This window comes from Agelaius phoeniceus, chromosome 1, assembly GCF_051311805.1.
Source record: "Agelaius phoeniceus isolate bAgePho1 chromosome 1, bAgePho1.hap1, whole genome shotgun sequence".
NCBI lineage: Eukaryota > Metazoa > Chordata > Aves > Passeriformes > Icteridae > Agelaius > Agelaius phoeniceus.
Genome location: NC_135265.1, coordinates 53,661,019 through 53,683,050, shown reverse-complemented (window position 1 = coordinate 53,683,050; position 22,032 = coordinate 53,661,019). Strand labels below are relative to the sequence as shown.

General features: G+C 44.7%; 3 protein-coding genes across 6 annotated transcripts; 1 reads left to right on the top strand and 2 right to left on the bottom strand.

Moving 5' to 3' along the window:
* Positions 1–5,480: 5,480 nt before the first annotated feature.
* On the bottom strand, positions 5,481–9,259 carry C1H7orf25 (chromosome 1 C7orf25 homolog). Of its 4 annotated transcripts, none has more exons than XM_054632968.2 (2): positions 9,103–9,259; positions 5,481–7,055 (listed from the first exon to the last, which is right to left on the bottom strand). In XM_054632968.2, exon 2 carries the CDS (start codon positions 7,037–7,039, stop codon positions 5,771–5,773), a length of 1,269 nt encoding a protein of 422 aa, XP_054488943.1. In that variant the 5' UTR covers positions 7,040–7,055; positions 9,103–9,259; the 3' UTR covers positions 5,481–5,770. The 4 variants fall into 4 exon arrangements, with proteins under 4 accessions (XP_054488943.1, XP_077035188.1, XP_077035193.1 ...); XM_077179073.1 differs by lacking the exon at positions 9,103–9,259 and adding an exon at positions 8,682–9,082; XM_077179078.1 differs by lacking the exon at positions 9,103–9,259 and adding an exon at positions 8,691–9,082.
* Positions 9,260–11,544: 2,285 nt separating this feature from the next.
* Positions 11,545–18,255, bottom strand: PSMA2 (proteasome 20S subunit alpha 2). Its single transcript, XM_054629644.2, has 8 exons — positions 18,119–18,255; positions 16,377–16,453; positions 15,698–15,830; positions 15,196–15,318; positions 14,771–14,852; positions 13,603–13,676; positions 13,097–13,154; positions 11,545–13,020 (listed from the first exon to the last, which is right to left on the bottom strand). Exons 1-8 carry the CDS (start codon positions 18,157–18,159, stop codon positions 12,904–12,906), a joined length of 705 nt encoding a protein of 234 aa, XP_054485619.1. The 5' UTR covers positions 18,160–18,255; the 3' UTR covers positions 11,545–12,903.
* A 216-nt stretch (positions 18,256–18,471) lies between these two features.
* Positions 18,472–20,821, top strand: MRPL32 (mitochondrial ribosomal protein L32). The gene is made up of 3 exons (XM_054637383.2): positions 18,472–18,633; positions 19,515–19,684; positions 20,201–20,821. The coding sequence occupies exons 1-3, from the start codon at positions 18,510–18,512 to the stop codon at positions 20,453–20,455; spliced, it is 549 nt and encodes a 182-aa protein (XP_054493358.2). The 5' UTR covers positions 18,472–18,509; the 3' UTR covers positions 20,456–20,821.
* Positions 20,822–22,032: the final 1,211 nt, after the last annotated feature.

Genomic DNA, 22,032 nt, shown 5'->3' with positions numbered 1-22,032 from the left:
TCTGCCAGCTCTGCAGCAGCAGCTGTGAAGGAATACTGCAAACAGACCTCAGCCCCTTCTGATCCCAGGAATACAGAGTCATTTGCTTTTTACTGCTTTCTCTGGGTCACCTACCATGTTTAAATGTGGGCCGCTGCCCTCTCACCTGTGGCTTGGAGAAACTTCTTTAGAAGGTACCCAAGAGGATATTCAAGATTGCTGAATGCAATACAGGAGGGAAAATGATGGAAACACACTTCTTAGAGTCACAGCAAGAAGTGGAATGAAGCAGCTGTCTCCCATTTACTCATTCAAAGCTCTTATCAGGGTGAAAAGGCTGTAAGCATATTAACTTAAATGCAAAGGATTGAAAGGCCATAATGAATTACCATGCATAAGTGCACTATTACCATGCACCTAGCTTTGACTACATCCTGTAATACTGTAAAACAGATTAATTAGTGAAAAATCACTGGCAAGGAGGAGGCATTGCCAGGAGCATCCAAGGGAGATTTAAACAGCTCCAGGGAGCACAAGGGGCTGTTTGAATGGGCAGGGTGCAAAGGTAGAGCACAAAACTTAGGAAGCGAGTGATCAAACTAGAAGAGGAGTAAATATGCCTTCAACTCAGTCATTGGGAAAAGGAATTTGATAACCCAGATGGACCTCAGAGAGCAGGAGATAACTGGAGCTGCCCAATCTGTTCTACAAATAAATTAATGACAAGTTCAACCAAGAAGAGGTGGCAGGTGAATGGAGTGGTTGATTCTGCTTTACGAGGTACAGAGGCACTCATCTGTTGGCCTGACTCACTCTCAAGGGAGGTGGACAGCCTTCCAGGAGCCTGGGTCTGGGACATTACTGAGAAGCTCCCAAGCCTACTCAAACACAGACCATTACCCACTATTAGTCGGTAATATACATGGTGGAGCCAGGGATACACCTGGCACCAGTCTGGGAAGCATTAAGAGGGACTAAGGAGCGCTGGGAGAGATAGTAAAGGGTCCTGGAGTTCAAGTAGTTTTTTCATTAATCCTCCAGGTCAAAGGAGAGGGACTTGAAATAGGCAGACAAATCTGGCAGGTCAACAAATGGCTACAGCAATGTTGCCCTAGTCAGAGTTTTGGTTACTCAGACTCATAGGACTCGCTTTGCCAAGCCTGGTTTACTGGGGGATGACAGTATCTACTTGACAAACAAGGAAAAAAGTATCTTTGGTGCCATTACTGGAACTTGTGCTCACCAAGAGGAAGGAGCTGGTGGGGAATGCAGTGCTTCAAGGCAGGCTTGGCTGCAGTGACCAGGAGATGGTGTTTATGATCCTGAGGATAGCAAGGAGGGCACACAGCAAGCTCACTGCCCTGACTTCAGGAGAGCAGACTTTGCCCTCTCCAAGGACCTATTTGGTAGAGTCCCATTGGATAGAGTCCTGGAAGACAGAGGGGCCCAAGACCACTGGCTGGATTTCAAGGATCACCTCCTCCAAGCTCAGGAGTAAGGTATCTTAACAAGGAGACTGGGCAAAAATGCCAGGAGGCCTCTAGGGATGGATAAGGAGCTGCTGTGCAAACTCAAAGCGAGAAAAGGAGCTTTCAGAAAGTGGACACGAGGACAGAGGGCCTGAAAAGAGCAGGAAAATTGTATAGGAAACTAGGGACAAGGTTAGAGAAGCCAAGGCCCAGTTAGAGTTGTGTCTGGCCAGGGAATATTAAGAATAACAGGAAGGGACTCCATAGATACATTGCAATCAAGTGAAAGACCAAGCTAAGGTGAGTCCTTTCCAGAGGGAAAAGAGAGACCTGGCTACCCTGGACAAAGAGAAGGCTGGAGTTCTCAACAACTTCTGTGCCTCTGGCAGATGCAGGGACTGGGAGGATGAAGACCCTGACTGTAGGAGAGGATCAGGTTTGAGACCTTCTCAGGTTTGAGAATGTGCACAAGTCCATGGGACCTGATGAGGCTCATCCATGGGTCCTGAGGGGGCTGGCACACAAAGTTGCTGAGCCACCATCCATCATTTCTGAAAAATCATGGCAGTCAGGTGAAGTCCCTGATTATGAGAAAAAGGGAAATGTAACTCCCATTTTTAAAAAGGGGAAAGCGAAAGACCCAGGGAACTACTAATCAGTCAGTTTCAGTTCTGTGCCAGGCAAGGTCATGGAGCAGATTCTACTGGAAACTATGCTAAGGCACCTGGCTAACAAAGAGATGGCTGGTAAATGCCAAAATGGTTTTACAAGGAGAAGATCATGCCTAACAAATTTGGTGACCTTCTATGACAGGGCTACAGCATTGGTGGACAGGAGCAGAGCAACTGACATTGTCTACCTGGACTAAATGCAAAGTGTTTCAAACTCCTGCAGGACATCCTTGTCTCCAGATTGGAGAGACAGGGATTTGATGGATGAACACTCAGTGGATAAAGCTGGATTGCTACATAGAAAGAGCTGTGGTCAATGGCTACACATGGAGACCAGTGATGAGTGGTGTCCCTCAGAGATTGGTACTGGGGCTCCTCAACGTTTTTGCTGGCAATGTGGACAGGGGGACCAAGTGTACCTTCACAGGTTTGCTGACACCACCAAGCTCTGTGGTGCAGTTGACACCATGGAGGGATAATACCACGCAGGGGCCAATGCAAACCTCATGAAATTCAGCAAAGCAAAGTGCAAGGTCCTACACCTGGGTCACTGCAATCCCAGACACACCAATGGGTTGGGCAGAGAAGTGACGGAGAGCAGCCCTGCTAAGAAAGACTTGGGAGTTACAGGTGATGAAAAACTCCACATGAGCCAGCTGTCTGTGCTCACAGCTCAGAAAGACAATTGAATCCTGGGCTGCATCACAAGGAATGCATCACATGCAGCTCAAAGGAGGGTGATTCTGCTCCTGTACTCTGCTCATATGTGATCCCACCTGGAGTACTGTGCACAGTTGTGGCGTCCCCAACATTAAAATGACATGGAACTGTTGGAGCAAGTCCAGAGGAGGCCACAAAGCTGATAAGAGAACTACAGCACCTCCCCTACGAACACAGGCTGAGAAAGTTGGAGCTGTTCAGCCTGGAGAAGAGAAGGTTGCATGGAGACCTGATGACAACCTTCCAGTATCTGAAAGAGACCTACAGGGAAGCTGGAGAGAGACTCTTCATCAAGCTGGAGAGAAACTCTTCATCAGGAACTGCAATGACAGGACAAAGAATAATGGGTACACATTGAAAGAGGGAAAATTTAGGTTAAATATTAGAAAGGATTTCTTTACTGCAAGTGTGGTGAGACACTGGAACAGACTGCCAAAGGAGGCTTGGATGCCCCATCCCTAGCAGTGTTTAAGGCCAGGTTGGCTAATGCCTTGAGCAACCTGGTCTAGTGGGAAGTGTCCCGGCCCATGGCAGGCAAGGTTGGCTCTAGATGATCTTTAAGGTCCATTCCAACCCCTTAACATTTTGTGAATCTATGAAATAGTAAGCTGTCTTTTGGAACCTCAACTTTCACAGCTCTGAGTTGCAGACAAAAAGAACCCCTCCCTCCCATGTTATTTATTCATAAATTATTAACTAGGAAGTTTCCTGTACCCTTTTTCAGGACACATGATGCAAGACAAACACAGTTTTGAAACACACAGTTCTTTTTGTCTTAGACAGATGGCCTCCCCAAGCCCTATTCCCACACCTACTGCAGAGGAAAGACATCACAAAGGTGTCCAGAGTAAGAGCTCTCATGGCAGAAATGAAAGGTACTTTTCTTCCAGCTGTTTACAACACTTCACAGACATGTCTGGTTGTGTCTGGTAAATACATCACACCATAATGGATTACTATCTCTCTAAGCTCCCGCATGGTGAAACTTGCACTGTTAACTACTAAGGCAGACTTCCATTTCTGCAGCACAGCCAACATATTATTGTTTCATTGGGTTGGTCCTCCTCTCCCTTCAGAAGTTTAAAGAAAATCAATGGATACAGTGGGGGATGAATCCTGCCATGAGGTTTCATTACTGTGTTACACTGTAGGAACAAGCTAGATGTTTTGTTAGAACTCACCAAGGAGGAACTGAGAAACTTGCAGGTAGTACATTGGATGCTGAAGCAGCAAAACCCAAAATCCAGTTCCACCCATCCTTAACTTCATTAACTACTTCAGGGACCTACAGAAAATGGGGAGCATAGAGAGCAGACTGCCATCCACATTGCTAAGAGCCTCAGGTAAAGCTATGCAGCATGTGACCACTGGTGACCATTCCTAACATTTTACTCTACAGGCATAGTAAGAGCAGACCAAGAATCCCACCAACAAGAAGTACACTTTTTCCCCTTGGGAGTTCATTTTACTCAGCTGAACAAGGCACACAGAGTGGTCTTGCTGGCATTCCAGTATCTTTGCACCACTGCTAGCAACCAGAAAGAAATGGTTTGAGCCTACAGCTAAAAGCAGCACTGCAGATACATTGTACTGTAAGAAGAAATTTAGAGTGGAGTGGCAAGAGAATGTTCTTGGCCTGAACTATTAAGCTGCATAACAATGCAATTGTATTGAACAACAGCCTATAAAATATTCAGTGGGTAGCTCTTTCACTAACCTGATAAAAATGTATAGCTTGGGGCTCAGAGCTTCACTCTGACACCTCAAGATTTCCACTAGGAAACTGATGAAAATTAATACCAAAGAGCAAGTGCTGTCATTACAGCATTCAGGAAAAAAAAAAAACAAAACATGATAAAGACCCCTACAACTGCAAATCTCTCTGGGCAAAGAAAAAAAAAATACAGCAGAAGAAATAGTTATTTATTCTACACTTGGAACAAAAAGAGCAATTACACCACCAGCAAAAGGGCTTCTCTCTACTACAGAGCAAACTAGGATTTAAGAACATGCCCTGCAAATCTCCTCCATCACTCCAACACTAAAGGACCTCACTGAGGCTTTGTAATTCAGATGCAACAAAGCCAGGTTCAAGATCACCATGAGTTCTCAGCAAAGAGCATGCTAATATCAAAAACTACCTGGGTCCTGGCTGAATTTTGGATTCTGTTATCTGAAGCTTTGAGCTGGACTTTTCAACCAGCACGACTTTGCTGGGCAAAGGCTAAGAGAAAAGTGAAGTGGATGTGCCTCCTTGGTCTGCTACCACTGGCTGTCCAGTTTAGCCCAAGAGCAACAACATATTAATGCAAATCAACTCCAACTGATTTTTCCAGGAATTTTAAAGCTGTTGCCTAATTCAGCCTTACGCTGGTATACACATAGAGGTTGCTTTCAGTAAGACAAGGAAGGCTTAAGTTGGTTTCTATTCATGGCTACTAGTCACATCTTCACGAAACATCACACTCCCAAAAAGGCATAAGTCTCTGCACAAGGTCCCCCTGAATCAACCAAAACCAAGGTTGGTTGGAACAGGGAAAAGAAAGATTTAAGTTCCATGGAAGTCAAGCCCAAAGTTCATCTAAGATGACGAATTTTACCTCTCTGGGGAGGACAAAAATAACAAGGAGACCTCAGTAACTGTGCTTTAACTGAACTTTTTAATGGGGATGGATACAATTAATGCACTGTAAGCCAGTTAAAAATTTTCATTGACTTGTTATTACTTTAGTGAATAAATTAATGGTCAGCTGGACAAAAAATAACCTCAAGGAAGGAGTAAAGATATTACAAATCCCTTGAGGAGCTCTTCCACTGCTAGTTGCTGTCACCATTGATACACACCCAAAATTGTATTGCTATGACTCCTCTGTTTCTCTAAATGCCTCCACTGCAGTAGATGCAGTATTTTCCACTGCTAACTCATTTGAGTTACACTCCATTATCAGATGGGCAGCGCTTTGGTAGAGGTGTGGCTAAAGATTCTTTGCTTTCGGTCAATGCTCGTGGCTGATGGACAAAAACACTGAACCTGACACCTTGGTTTGCTGCTGCCCTTACAAACCCACTATTTGCAGTCATGGTGATGGCTTTCAAAGTGTCTCCTGTCCCAAAAATGGCTAAAGAGCGGCTGTTGATTTTTGAACTAGCCACGAGTCCTAAGGCACGGTCCGAGGGCTGATCTGGCACCACGTTAATTCTTTTAACAAGCAATGCAGCTCGCTCTTTCTCTCCAGGTCCTCCCAGCGTTTCCAAGATGGACTGGAAATCTCTGACAGCAGATTCACAGGCAAAGAGCTCCTTTCCTTCCATGAACTCCTTCAGCTGAGGCAGGACTCTCTCCCTTCTTTCTTGGGCTGCTTGCTCTGTCAGCACTTTTTCCTTGAAGACAAAGTAGCAGCCACCATAGCTCAGCGCAGAGACGTAGGTTATTAAGGTAGTGATGTCCAAATTAACTCTATTGCAGATGTTTACTTTGATCTGGGTAGGGAAAGCAATGCTGGCCACTAAATTCTCCCGGTCTACCCTGGTCACCTGCAGGAGTTCAGGGTCTTCTTCATCTGATTCACTGGTGTCAAGGTGCTCGTTTTCTGCAGATGGTTCTACCAGTGAGTTCACAGCAACAACATCTCCTCTCACAGATATTCCCATCTCCTTGAGCTTCTCTGCCATAGGACTGGACACGCTGTTGTAGAATGCAAAGATGATGTGGGGATTGCTGTACTCCACTGGCTGCTGACGGCTTGCTTGCAGGAAGTCCTCTGCCTGCTCAATGACACTTTTGTCACCATACTGGCCCCTTCCCAGCCAGATGTTATGCAGGGCCTCAGCTTTACGACCGATGGCCTTCACCCATGTGTGACCTCCGTTCGCAACGACATCTACCACCAGTGTCTGTTTGTCTCCAAACCTGTCCTCATAAGCAAAGACATGGAGGACACTGACAACATCCTCCAGGTTCTCTGCCGACTGAATAATGGCTTGGAGGTGGGTAAGGTTTGTACTCTGCAGATGGGATTCTTTAATGGCCACTTTCCCTGCCTCCACCTTGTGTAAGAAATTTAGCTCTGCCTTCAGTTTGCTACATAGCTTTGCCCCACCTTCTATTCTCCTTTTCTGGGACTTGGAAAGGGCTTCCGCTCTCTTAATCAAGTCTTTGGCAACAGCAATTCTTTCACAAAGCAGCGACTGCACAGACATGTTGGAAACATTATTCCTGTCAAGTGAGAACAAAGGAGAAGATTGAGAATAAAAACAGTCAAAAGAGTTCTTTCTAACAGTATACACTGCAGCCTTGCAGTAGATTTAAGTGCAACAGCTATTGTAAAGCACAAGGAACTGGAACCTCAACACAAAGTCCCAGTGATGAGTTCAGTGATGAGTTCAATTCCTTTCCTTCAGCTTCAGCAATCTAACCTACAGCCTCAGAAGACCCCAGTTCTCAGCAAGGTAGCACTCAAGTCTACCACACATACCTTGCAAGCTTGTGGTTTCCCCCCATCTGCCATGTAAGAGACCTTCACTCAGCCAGTCACTTATAGGGATGTTAACTCTCACAGCTCATTTGCAAAAGCTGCCATCCAGAGCAAAATCAGAAATACAGTTAATGCCATAAGCAAATCTTGTCTCTCCCTCTCATCACACTTACCATTAAAATTAAAAGCTACCCACCATGCTTACACATACCCAGCTTTCAACCTGCACTGTTCAACTCAGTGCATGAACCCCTCAGAGGGAGGTGAAGCACTGGGACAGGGTGCCCAGAGAAGTTGTGGATGCCTCATCCCTGAAGTGGTAAAGGTCACAGTCAGGTTGGAGGGGGCTTGGAGCAACCTGGTCCAGTAAAAGGCACCACAGTAAAAGGTGTCCCAGCACACACCAAGGGGGATTGCAACTAGATGATCTTTGATGTCCCTTCCAACCCAAACCATCATGTTTCTATGACACAGCCTCATGACAGACTATGATTCATAATTCTACTATCAGGAGAATCTCTATGCTAAAATTGCTATGTTTTCTAATTCTACTAAGAGATTTGCTGGCTTGCATCTGATAAATCTATTTGTTTTTCACATCTGTATTACTTTAGCAGGCCTTCCTTAAGGAAAGTACGATTGGAATTCTTTTACTGAATATGTGCTGTCTTTGAAAATGTAGGATTCATACTACAAACAATAGCATATTTAATACATTAACTACTATGAATAGTGAAATTAATAAATTTTGACTCCTGACTACAAGTATAAGCACTGTAATTCTTCCTATAATTCTTACCTAACGTGCATCTTGAAGTAAACTGGTATTTAAGGACAAGATAAATAAAACTCCAACTGAAAAGGAGCAACAAGACACGGCCAGGTCCTACAACAGGCTCTGCCAGGCCTGCCTTCAAACAGTGAGCTTTCCTGGCCCTATGTCCAAGTGGAAACATGGCCAGCATTAACTGCTACTGGCCTGGTCCCCATCCAGCATCAGCAACATCTCCACCTGCTTCTTCATGGCCAAGATTCCTGATGCCTTCCAAGATGACTGACTAACGCTCTTCACAGTCCCAGGAGGCCAGAAAAAATCAGCCTTTCCCCCTCGAAGTCTTTGCACAAGCTTACCTTTGAATGTAATGCAATGAGTAAAACCTCACGATTAGTAACTGGTCACCTCTCCCCACAGCAGCTACAACTCCTACACACACACACACACACACACACACACACACGTTTCGACACAGAGCATACATAAATCAAGGGTTGCAGTGACACTAAAACCACAGACGCAACTACTTTTTCAGCACAACTACTGGGCGGTAGTGCCACTATCAACCACAAGGTCACACACCGCCCCTTGCCTTCCTTGCCTTCGCCCCAGGGCCCGATCTCCCCTGGGCGGGGATCGGGGCACCGGCCGCCCCTCCCGCCCGCGGCCCGGCCCGGCCCGGCCCTCTCCTCCTCTCCCTCCGCTCCGCCATCACGTGTTCGCCGCGCCGGGGAGGCCGCGCCGCCATCTCGGGTGAGGGCACGGCGCCCTCACCGCTCGCCCCAGCCCGGCTCGGCCCCCCGGACGTCCCCAGCCTCGCCCTCCGCCCACACGCCGGCCCCGGCGGAGCGGGCGGGTGCGGGGCTCGGCCCTTGTCCCTCCTGTTCTCCCCGTCCCCCCGTCACTGCTGGGACGCGATGTGCTCGGGCCCGCCTCGCCTCTCCGGGGGCTCCAGGCCCCGCTCCGTCCCCCGGGGCCGCCGCTTTTCGCCAGCCCCCGCAGCCCGTACTCACAGCCCGGCGGCCACAGCCCTCGGCCCGGGCTGGCGTGGCGTGGCGTGGCGCGGCCCAGCCCAGCCCGGCACCTCCCCCGGGGCCGCCGGGCGGGGACAGCCGCGCCACCCGCCTCGCTCCGACGGCCCCAGCCCGCCCGGCCTGGCTCTGCTCCCCGGCGTGCCCGCGGCTTATCGCGAAAACCCTTCAAGGGCGAAATGCATTACATCAGGTCAGACGCAATCTCAGAATATTCTTGGTTGGAAGGAACTCACAAGGATCGTTGCGTCCAACTCCTGGTCCTGCCCTGGACAGCCCCAAAAGTCACACCGTGTGCCTGAGAGTATAGTCTAAAAACCTGGGGAGTCTGTTCCACTGCCCAACCACCTTCTGTGTGAGGAACTTTTTTCTAATATCCAACCTAAATCTCCCACGACACAGCTCTAAGCCAGTCCGTCGACCCTGTCCCCTGGTCACTGCAGAGAAGAGATCAGTGTCTCCCCCTCCTCTTCCCCCCATGAGAAAGTTAAAAATTGCAATGAGGGCTCCCCTCAGTGTCCTCCTGGCTGAACAGACCAAGTGACCTCAGCTGCTCCTCATACAGCTTCCCCTCAAGGCCCTTCACCATTTGTGTTCCCCCTCTTTAGATGCTCTGTAGTAGCTTTGTATCTTTCTTATAGTGTGATACCCGGAACAGCATACAATATTCAATGTGAGGCTGCAATAGCACAAGTTAGCCTTGGACTTTCAAGTTCACTGGAGAAGCAACAGCCCTGGCTCCATGCATGTTGGGTATGTGCACGTTGGGTCCATTACATTTGGACAACAAAAATGACGTGTACTAAACCATTCCATGAATATGTGAGAAGTGTCCCCAGTATTGCCCCAAGTTGCTGCCTGCCTCCATGCAGCAGACATAGCTTTGGTCCCACTCCTCTCCGTGGAGCAATACTCCCTTACAGCATGGGAGAGAGTTGGCTTCTGAGTGCTGGTTCTTGCAGGGAGAGATGATCTCTACTTGTCTGAATGATTTCACAAGACCTGGAAAGCAATAGTAAGCCAAAGCAAGTTGTAAGGGGCTTACTGCACCTGTATGTCCTTTACTGTGGGTGATGGCACACTGGAACAGGCTCCCTGGAGAAGTGGTGGAGTCTGCCTCACTGGAGCTATTCAGGAACCATCTAGACACAATCCTGTGCCCTCTGCTCTAAGATGATCCTGTTTGAGCAGGGAGGTTGGACTAGATGTCATTCTAACGTCTAACTTAATTTAATGAAGTACTGTTCTCTGATCCTGATCCCACTCACTAAATAAAGCCCAATTCTCATAGATGTCACACTATCCTGAGGACCTTGGAGCAGATCCTCTTCCAGGATAAGCAAGTCAACATTACATACTGCAAGTGACAAGTGTCTCCTTTTCTTCTTTCAAATGACTGCATTAGTAGGAACAAGTTAAATAACAGAAAGTTATAATTCATAGTAAGCTGAAGTAATCAAGTCTGTAATTTCTCACAAAGGAACAATGTTTGTCTGTCTTATTGCACCTTGTCTCCTTTATGCAGTTTTTACAAAATATTAAAAAAAAAGCTAATCTCATGTAACTGAAGGGTGCACTTCTTCAAAATTAGCACAAAAAAATCACCATATAATTTGGCAGTCCACTGCACTAGTATCGCTCACTCCTGAAATTATTTAAGAAATACATCTTCAAGTTAAAAAGACTATTTCCTTTGATTTTAAATGGAAAAATGTGTTACTTAGTTCTCTGCAGTTTAAAGATTTCCCTTTAAATAGTAGATAAAATTTAGCTACTATTCTAGACATGCAGTTAAAAAAAGAACCCCGCACTTAAAACCACACCACTTTCCCCATCAGAGCAGCAGTGTCAAGGTTTATCTGACTACCACTAAGGAAATTATCTAAATAAAGCCTAAATTCAAAATAGTATGCATATTCTTTCCAAATTACACTACGTGCCATTAACACTGATTCACTACAGGGTTTAAGTACTACCAGGGAGCTTTGGGACTCAGTTCTTAATGGTGTAAAAACAGTCACCAGCTTGGCTTATCCAAGTGAAAACCACTGGCAGTAAACCAGAGACCTACTCATATCCTTTAACACAAAACAAGGAATAGTTTACCATGGTTTGAAACTTGCTTTGGTTTCAGCTACCCTTCATAGGATGGTGTTCTTTGCTCATCAACTGTTTCTATTAGCAGAGACAACTAAACCACTGCCGTCAATTTCTGAAGTACCTACACACATTTTTGCATGTAGAAAATCTTGAATATTTATACAGCATTAAAAAACTAAGTGTGCATTAATATTCTACATCAAAGATGCAGCAATATAAAGCTTTCAGTTTCAGATCTGAGTTGTTTTATTTTCTCTAGAATAAGAATCAGAGTATGGCCTGGTTTTCAGAGTAGAATACTCAAAAAGTGATCTGGCAGAAATCTTAATGAACCATTTGGACAGAGCTTTTATTTCTGACACTAGGAAATAAAAATTCATTTCTGGCATGCTTTAGAAATTCTTATTCACCTGATGATAACAAAAACCATCAGAAGACAGACACGGGAAAGCACAGGTCAATCAGCTTATACACTATTTTCTACTCATATTCTGTATTTTCTTCATTAGTTATGGCTGGCTGACATGGGACCTGCCAGGCTGCTCCCCTACATCCTTAGCCTTACGTACAAGCAGACTGATTGAGCTGTTGCTCTGAGTTCATTACCAACATTTTAACAATCAAATTGTTTCAAAAATACAAAATCTGAAAACAGTCACTTAAATAGCTGCATACCAGATTATTTCTGTTGGAAAAAAAACCTGTGTATTTATCCCATTTCTTTTGCAGTAAATGTAGGCTTTTATGACTTGAATGACTCTACACATATAACAAATGTATTGATATAGCCACACAATATCTGTAAAACTTATGGTGCACAAATTAAATGCTCCTTTCATTACATCTTTAGAATTATCTTGCAAGTTGGAAAACACTTTAGCACAATTCAAGGGATAAAGTAATTACACTACATACTCTCATTCTGTTTTGTAAATCCCATTGATTTTTATTGATAGTGATAAATGCATTTAGTTTTCAGTAAGAGTTACTGTTTCTACTTTTCCTAACAATATTTCAAGACTGTAAAGGTGCAATTTCAAGGGCCAAGAAAATAACTCAAGTAAAACAAGTTCTTAGGACACAAAGACCAGGATGGTCAAAAGCAGAGTGGCTCAATCAGATCACAGTACACACCTGAAATGGAAGCCTTTCCTGCCCCTTTGTGAAAGTACATGATCTTGTGCATCCCATAAAACTATTTCTGGAGGTTAAGTAACATTTAAACAATAATCCTAAGTGAAAAAATTATCCTATCACTCAACATTTAAATTTTTTAAAAGAAGGCTGAACATAAGTTCAGCATGGCTGTATATGAAAAACTGTTTCCTCAGCAATAAGGATACTGAAATCTAAGTTTTATGTAGATAAACAGGCTAGGATTGAAAAGACACACAGACACCTTCCCCCAAAACAATGGCCTCTGTTTTTATTCTTTAGCCTTTTTCAAGCTGTCACTATAACTTTACATTTTGTACAGTATTTTGTGTATCAAGGGAAAGAATTATCTTTAACAAGATTCCATGTATTACAATATCAAGGACCGTTGTATTTGCATCCATGATGTTTAAAAAATCTCTCAGACAAACCATGTAGAAATAAGTATGCAAAAACTGCAAAGAAAAACATTTAAGTAGCCAAAATTAAAAAGACCTTTGTGTGAACCACAGTCTAGCTCGGTTTCTACTAGGCTATTGCAGCCAAGTAGTCCTTAACCTCAGTTGGAGTGAGCCTCCTAAAACCAGCTTCATTACAGATGCCAACTTCAATGTTGTCTTCTGTCATTTGCCCTTCAAAGCTCTCCTATTAAAACAAATACAGTTCAGTGAATCATGTCAGTGAAGACATAAGAAACTTCTTTTTTAAATGCTTTGCTAACCTTTAGTGTTAAGATAGCTGTATGAATGGCATCTTCAAGCTCCAAATCTTCATTGTATCTGTAAACAGACATTCATTTATTTCAGCATAGGACAAAAACCTTTACAAATTTTAATAATCCTGGAGTCTCTAAAATCCCCAGAACTACTAAAATCTGTTTCTCATACAAGTATTATTTGTAAACATAGTGGCATTAATAGTCAAAGTTATAATTAAAAAAAAAAGCCTACTTTTCCTACTGACACTGTATAAAACATTGTTGCAAATATGCTGAATATGTCTACTGCACTCAAGTAACTCTACATAAACACAAAAGTTGGAGTTTATATAAATCAAACTTCCTGTGCACTTATAAACAAGTACACTGAGAGCATCACATCTTAAGTATTTAAAAACTTTGTTCTTACAATTTAAAAAGTGTACCTTTTTTAAATTGGCTATTTTACTATTTTATAAGGAACCTGAACAAAACACAGTATCCTTTCAGAGAAGTATCAAATACATTACCTTTTCTCAAGAAATGTTTTCCCATTGACGTAATTTTTTCCCATTGCTGTTGCTTTCCAGGCAAAATAAGCTCCCTGTAAAAGCAATAATCTATTGATTGAATTGTTTTGTGTAACTTAGTGAAAGACTGTGTATTCAGTTACTTGGTAAAAAAGTAAAGCAGCAATTAGTAAGATACTGAGTGGTCTGAGACCTCAGGAGACAATTTTGGATCATATTGAGACTAATTTTATATGGGAACATATGCTGTGAAACTTTACGAGAGGTGTATTGCACCCCACCTATTGTCATTCTCTCGCTACTTTGAAAGATGCATTTAGTAAGTCATTAGCATAGTTTGGATTTGGGATTCCTTAACCAGAAATAGTCCATTTGCCTTTGAGAAAGTGTACACTCAAATCCTTACTGAGGCTCATCCCACATATTCTTCTTTTTGAAGATAAAGTAATGTAAGTGACTTGTTGCAAATCAGCCATCTGATTTATGTTCACTACAACGAACATATTTAGTCATTGCTTCTATTCTCTCCTCTGGCATGAAGACCAGCAGCAGTTCTATGCCTCCATCAGACTGCCTTAAACGAGACATCTGCATTTTGCTTTTTACACTGAAGCATCAGGTAATTCAAACCACCAGAAGCTGCAGTGATCACTACAATGACCTCATTTTTTTCATCTGAAGCACTGCACCTCATACCTGCATCTAAGGGTAGTTTTTCTGAAGTGCACTGCAAACCCAGCAAATAAACTCAATTATATTAACCACTGTCATTAAATACCACAGCATGTGCATTAAATCTCACAATGCTACAGGTTTTGGCCTAACTTCCATCCAGTTTGGAGAAGTACAAACAGTCAATTTATTTTTTCCTAGTAGCTGTTACAGAACACCATTTTTGCTGGCACTATCAACTGGGTGGGAAGGTATGAAAAGGGATGACCTCCCTCAGAAACAGCTGCCATCCCTCAAAGCAATACAGGAACATGTAGGCACAGAATGATGCAGGCTTGCTCCAAGCACCTACTGAAATGACCCATTTTGACTTCTGAAGTTATCTTTCATTCTATCTCTCTATTATTATTCTCGTCACAGAAAGCATTTCATGAGCACATGCAAAGTTTCACATGTTTTATCAGAGCAGCAGAACTTACAAGTGTAAGATACTTACAGATGGATCCGACTGAAATAAATACGGCCGCCCTTCATTCCAGCCACATATTAGCAGCGATACACCAAAGGGACGAACACCACTACAGGCAAACAAAACAGAATGAATTATCCAGGGAAAGTCAAAGGTGACCAATTATTTTGGATGTGTTTATCATCTCCCCAGACCAGGGCTATAATAAGGATGAGTTGACCAACAGAACAAAATCAAAAGTGTCCTGCCTTGGCTGACATGTTTTTGTGCAAGATATGGAGACCCATCCTCACCCACTGCCAATGAGTGCTCCTCCCGTTGGCACACTTTCTGCGCCCATCCTCCACTGAAAAACTGCCTTTTCCACAAAACCCTCAATCAGTGGGTAGCTGTTACTCATTACATTTCAACACCACAATCTTTCCAAGCAGCTCTGCAATCCCAGCACGTACCCAGACTGCGTGTACTCCTGCATCACAGAGGCAATTCTCTGTACTAGCTGAGCTGTTGGAATGGGCTCATGATAAACCAAGTAATATTGCTGGGCCAGCTTCCGAGCTCTGTGCACAAGTACTCTGAAAACAGAGACAAAAGTACTATGTCAAAAAAATTCCAACTAGAACTGAAAACTCATAATAATGAATACCTATTCAGGACTTGTACATCTAGCATAACATCAATGTAAGAACACAAGACTGTGCTGAGTTATTCTATTAACCATGTAGTTGCTGAAATATTTTAAGTAAGGTTGAATTACACTGTTTTTATTCTTTGGATACAAGGTTATTTGACAAGTTAATGAATATATTAAGAAAAACTTCAAGTGAATGTCATTTACAGTGCAATATAATATTATGACATACACCTAGAAAGAAACAGCTAATTGCTACCTGTTACTTAAACTTCCTGTATGAATATGCATCTAAATGGTGATCAAACAGAATGTTTTAATACCTGTAATCTGGACCCATACCACTGTACACTAAACCTATATGTTTGGTAATTGGTTCTACTTTGTGGACACTCCTTTCATCATAAAGAATGGATTTCTGCTTTTTCTCAGTTGCCAACACCACTCCATTTGCAGCTGGAAAAGAACAAAAAATATTTAAAGATTAAACTAAAATTAGTAGTCAAAACACAGAATGAGCTTATTAAACTGTAAAAAATTTCTTCCTCTCTTTTTAAAAGCCATTCAAGCTCACAATCAGGTTAAAGAGAGATACTTTGATGAATACACCCAACATATTGTTTCTTTTTTTAAATAACCATACAGCTCCCATAATCCCATTCTAAAGATTCCGTATAACATGAATAACTGAGCAATCTAACTAGCTTTTTTTGTGTGCGTCATTTCTATATATAAGGACTGGAACACTCAAAAAAACCCCAAAATCAAACATCTACCAGCTGAATGTCTCCAAAATCACCCAAAAAAAGACCCCCAGGAACTACAAAACTAATTAAAACATGTGAAAATCTGAATTTGTTACTGAAAGAGTAACAAAATATATAACAGAAAGAAAGATAAAGAAGTATCCAATATAAAAGACCCAGTACATGATCCAAACTGGTTTAGTTCTCCCAAAAAAATAGACAAAATCCCAATTCCATCAGTATTTTCTGGACCTACCTTTAATCCCAACTGATGGAGCTCCTGCAGCTACTGCAGCCAAAGCATATTCAATCTGAACAAGCTTTCCAGAAGGACTAGGAAGGAAGAAGCAAAATAAAGTTTTTCACTCAGTGGGGAAAAATCTGCAGGGTGTGTCATGACTTTCTATTGAAATTACATTGTATGTGTGATTTCCAAAAGCTTTCAAGGCACTGATGTTCACTGCTGAAAGGAACCAGCAAAACACAGTTATGCTTTTTGACTGACAAACACACAAGGTCAATGGCACAAGACAGCAACAACTCCCATTCCATCCCCAGGTATTCCTGCATTTTGTTTTAATGATCCACGTTATTCTGGTAATGGATGCAGAATCATCCGAATGGAGCTGCAGGTGTCAAGCAAAATGAGTTACAAAGTAACTTATTCAGAAGCAGAGGGGTAGAGGGGTCCATTCTCCATCCCCAGTACAAAGGACACCAGAGGCAGCACTCATTGGACAAGTGATTTTGCAAGTGGATCTGTTCTCTAGGCTGTATTTCAGACACTGCTGCTTTAATAGTTGCAGAAGTAAAATGGGATATTATGTAACTCAGTGCTTAGATGAAGAAAACAAGGCAAGCAATAATCAATCAGTGCAGTCACAGAGGAAAGAGGGTGTAAGGGTGACAAAGTAGTAATTCTGGCTTTTCCACTACAAACTGTAACAAATCAGAACAGTCATTCCAAGCACATAGTGCTTCTGTAAAATACAAAAAGTTTGTGACTCCCTTAGGAAATAATTTCTGAAAGCTAATAAAGAATCCAATCTACTTGAGCAGATGAAACATCTTAGGCTGCTCCCATCCATTAAGAACATTCTTTTAATCATTTTAGGTTAGAAACTGCTTCATTTGCTCAACTGCAACAAGCCTTTAGCAATCCCTTTTGGAATTACACAGCATGACTCTCTGATGAGATTAAGGGGACACTTCCCCACGAGCAGCATAAAGGTTCTTGTGATCAGTTTTTCTTTTTTCTATATGCAACATAGGTCTGAATAACTTAATAGCTTAAAAAAATGAATGGAAGGTAATTTTTTTACTCTGAATTAATCTTCAGTCTAGGTATTAGAGTAACACCCCAACAGATACCACTCCACAGCATATTCACTCTGTGCATGCCATCATTCCACGTTCAGGCTGTGCACAAAACCAAGTGCAAGGAGAGCAGCCACTGCCAAGCGTAGCAGGAAGGAACACAAACTATTTTAAAACTCATCTGCTTCACTCATTCCTACATCTGAAGCAAGCTCTCAGGACACCACAGCTCAGCTGTCGTGGTGCCCCCGAGTTTGCTAAGCCGAGTACTCGCTGTAAGGCACCGCTAGTGTCCGGACAGACCTTAACGTGGTCCTACAGCAGCTCTGTCTCACAGCAACGAGGAGACACAAGCGGCGCCCGCACCGGGGCCCGAGGTCAGCGACAGACACCAGATGGACCCAGGACCCTCCCCGCCGCCCTTGAGGAAGCCCCTGGGCAGCTGCGTACTCCCCTCGGGCGCCTGACCCCGCCGCTCTCCCCACGCCCGGCACTCCTGTCCGGGTGGAGCCCCCACTGCCCCCCAGCGCTCGCAGGCCCGATGACTCTGCAAAGCGCCCCCTCGGTCCTGCCTCGCCGTCGCCGGCAGGCCGCTGCGCTCAGGCTGCGCGCCGTTCTCCCGCTGGCCCGGCAGCCCGCCCGCCTCTGCCCACGAGCCCACAGCCGTCCCTGCCCCGGCACCTGAAGGTGGTGAGGGAGAAGCTGTAGCCGCGCTCCGCCATTTTGGCACCAGCCCCTGCGCTCCCCGCGCCGGCTCCTCGGCGCAGGCGCGGACGCCGCTCCCGCTCCCAGCGCGAAGGCACAGCGAGCGCGCTGATTGGCGGGGTGGTGGCCTGCGCCTGAGCGTGCTGGGATGCGGTTGGCGGCGAGGCGCGCCGTGAGGCATACTGGGAGTTTGAGTCCTCCATCCGCCCTACACCGCCCCGCCCTCCCGGTAGCGAGAGCAGTGCTGGGACTTGGAGTCCTGGTCCTGTCTCCTGCACTGTCGGGACAGGCTAAGAGCACTCGGTTTCCCAGAAGGCTCAGGAACAGGGTCGCCTCCCCCGAAGGCTCGGCGGTGCCGTGTGGGGTTATGGCGGTGCTGGTCCTGGTCCGCTCTCCGCTGCCGCGGCTTCGCGCTCTGCTGCAACGCTGCTGGGGGCGGCTGGAGCGTGGCCTCTGGCCGGGTATCTTCGGGGGCCAGAGCCCGCCATGGGGTAGGTTCCGGGCTCTTCTCCGCCTAGCTGAAGGAACTGGACGCGTTCTTGTGTCACCTGCTTTGGGAAGGGTTTGGAATAGATGATCTCAGAGGTCCCTTCCAGCGCCAGCGATTCTGTGATTTTGTGAGAAGGCGATGTCGGGGCTTAGGGACTCGTTTTACCTCTGAAGGGCGGGAGGGCGCTGGGGTCAGTGAGGGAGCGGGGCGGGGGCGCCGCTCTTGCCTTGCTTCGGGGGTGACGGCAGCATCCGTGTCGTGTTTCCTCGACCGCACGTGAATGGGGCTTGGCTGTGAGGAATTTCTTTCTCACAGAATCACAGATAATGCTGAGCGGGAAGGGGCACACAAGGATCATCAAGTCCAACTCAGCCCTGCACAGGGCAGTCCCAAGAGAAATACCATGTGCCCAAGAGCGTTTTCCAAACGTTTCCTGAACTCTGGCAGGCTTGGAGCTGTGACCACTTCCCTGGGGAAGATGCTCTAGTGCCCAAACACCCTCTAGGGGAAGAACTTTTCCCCAGTGTCTGACCTAAACCTCCTTTGACTCAGCTTCATCCCATGCTCTTGAATCCTGTCACCACAGAGAAGAGATCAGTGCCTGCCCCTCTCCTTCCCCTCATGAGGAGGTTGTAGAATGTGATAAGGTCTCCCCTCAATCTCCTCCAGGCTGAACAGGTGAAATAACCTCAGCTGCTTCTTGTATGGCTTCCCCTCCAGGCCCTTTGCCATCCTCATGGCCCTCCTTTGAATGTTCTGTAAGAGCTTTATATTCTTCTGATATTGTGGTGCCCAAAACTGCACACAGTATTCAAGGGGGGAGGCCACACCAGTACAGAGCAGAGTGGGACAATCACACCCCTCTTTTCGTTTCTCCTGCAGGACCAGCACTCGCTGTGCAAGGTCCGGCCCTTGTTCCACAAGGGATCAGTGACGCTGGGGCGCCCAGCCTGCCGGAGAGCGTGGTGTGGATGGCGGCGCCCAAGCAGAGGCGCACCATCGAGGTGAACCGCTGCAGGCGGAGGAACCCCAGCAAGCTCATAGAAATAAAGGTGAGCAGCAAAGCCCTTGTTTTGGAGAATCATTGCAGAGGAAAGGACTGACTGTGAAAGCTCTCTGGAGTTTTTTTGTAAATCAATTAGCATACAAGATACTGTAATCTTTAAAATCCTTTGTAAATCCTTGGTTATTCATTATGTGTGACAGTATGAGGTTAAATAAACAGGGACACTTGAAGTGCAAGCCAACAAAAAGTGAATTTTGGCTGAACAGATAATGTAAATGGGAAAGGCCTACCTTTTCTGTGCATCTAATTGAGTCTATAGCTGTTTAGTCTTCCAAACATAATTAGGCATAATGACTTAAATACTGAATTTAGAGGCTATTCTTAGTTGTAAGCATTTGACATAGCAACACATTACAGAAAAGTTATGTAGAGGAATACATTTTGAAATGGTAGGTGAATTTCTCTAATTTAACATTTTTATTTGTATATTTTTATTTTGCCCTGTTTCTTTTTTTGCTGCTGTTCAAATTACAAAATTTCCTGGTTTTGACTGTCATTGTAGAGGAACATAGATGTTTGTCCTGAATGTGGAAACTTGAAGCAGAAACATGTCCTTTGTGGCTATTGTTACGCAAAGGTCAAAGAAGAAACTCGACTGATACGGATGGAAATATACAAGAAAGAGGGAGGGCCGTTTAATGCTCCAGCTGTAGAGACTGTTGTCCTTTATGAAGGAGAAAAACCCACAGAAAAAGATGAAGGCAAGCGGATCATTGAAAGAGCCAGGAAGCGTCCGTCTTGGTTTGTTCAAAATTGATGCTGTAGAATTAATGGTAGCAAAAGCAGTTGCTGCAGGAAGAGAATTCATGATTTTCCAGAATTTTTTTCTTGTTCACTCAGTGTGAACAGCACTCCTTTGAACTTTTGGGAAGCCTGCTTGAATTTTTGTTGTGCCATGTGATTTTCCAGTCAGGCATTGTTTCTCCAGCATGCAGTGGGAAATGCTTCTCAGTGATGATACATCACAGCAAAGAACAGAGAGAAATCAGGATCTGCCTTGGGTTTGGATATCTGCATACTGTCCCCTGAACAATTTGTATGCTAATGTCCTATGCTGGTTTTGTAAATAATATCTTCTAAATTCACAGATGTTCAATAAAGTTTGTTAAGTGTCCCAGGGAAATTTGCTTTCTGGTTTTGGCTACTGCTCTTTTGGAGGGGGAAAAATGTTTAAAAGTGATATTATTGATCAGAAACAAAAGATATTTGCAAGGAACTATGCAGTTATTTGGTTATTTCCTTTGTGTGGATCTCTCCACAATGTTGCTGTTTGAGATAATTTGTGATAGTCCTAGGTTTGAGCAAAATAGTGGTTGCCATATAGTATTTGCATTTTTTTCTGCACTGGATGAAGGTTGAATATTCCTTGCTGTTGTCAGTATACAAGATAATTCTATCTTAAAGGGATGTGGAAAGCCTGTTTTCCCCTCCCGTCAGCGTACACTTGAGTAAAAAACCAAACTGAAACGTAATTACTGTAAATGTGACAGGGGTCAAAGCTGTTTCTTTGCAGCTGTGCAGTATTCTGGGTGGTCAGTGTGTGCTTGGAAAACCACGAGCAGGCACGGTGCCTTCGGCTGGAGTCCTGGGCAGAGAGGGGGCAGTCTACCTCCACTCTCCACTGGTGCCTTCAGGGGTGCAGCTACAGCACCTGCCTGGATTTTCACTTTGGTTTTAGCCACACAGCAGCACCACTGCTTTAGGGGTTTAAGTCTGTTTTCAGTTTTTGTTGGGGATTTCAGTGTACACGCCGTACTCTTTGGTATTGTGGCTTAGCCACCCTAGTAGCTATTTGGCTGCCAAAAAATGCAAACCTGCTCCAACCCTCTCACAGAATCACTAGATGGGAAGAGACCTTCAAGTTCATAGAGTCCAACCCATGCCCTAACATCACCCCAACTAAACCATGTGCCACATCCAATCTTGTTTTAAACACGTCCAGGGATGGTGACTCCACACCTCCCTGGGCAGGTCATTCCAGTACTTTATCGCTCTTCCCATAAAAAATTTTTTCCTAATATCCAACCTATATTTCCCTTGGCACAGCTTAAAGACTGTGTCCTCTCGTTCTGTCAGCTGCTGCCTGGAGAGATAGACCTGACTACAACCACCTTTCACATAATTGTAGAGAGTTATAAGGTCACCCCTGAGTCTCCTTTTCTCCAGGCTAACCAACTCCAGCTCCCTCAGTCATTCCTCACAGGGATTGTGTTCCAAGCCCATCTCCAGCCTCTCTGCCCTCTGGATGCACTCAAGCGTGTCAATGTCCTTCCCAAACTGACTGGCCCAGAACTGGATACAGCGCTCAAGGTGCAGCCTCACCACTGCTGAGTA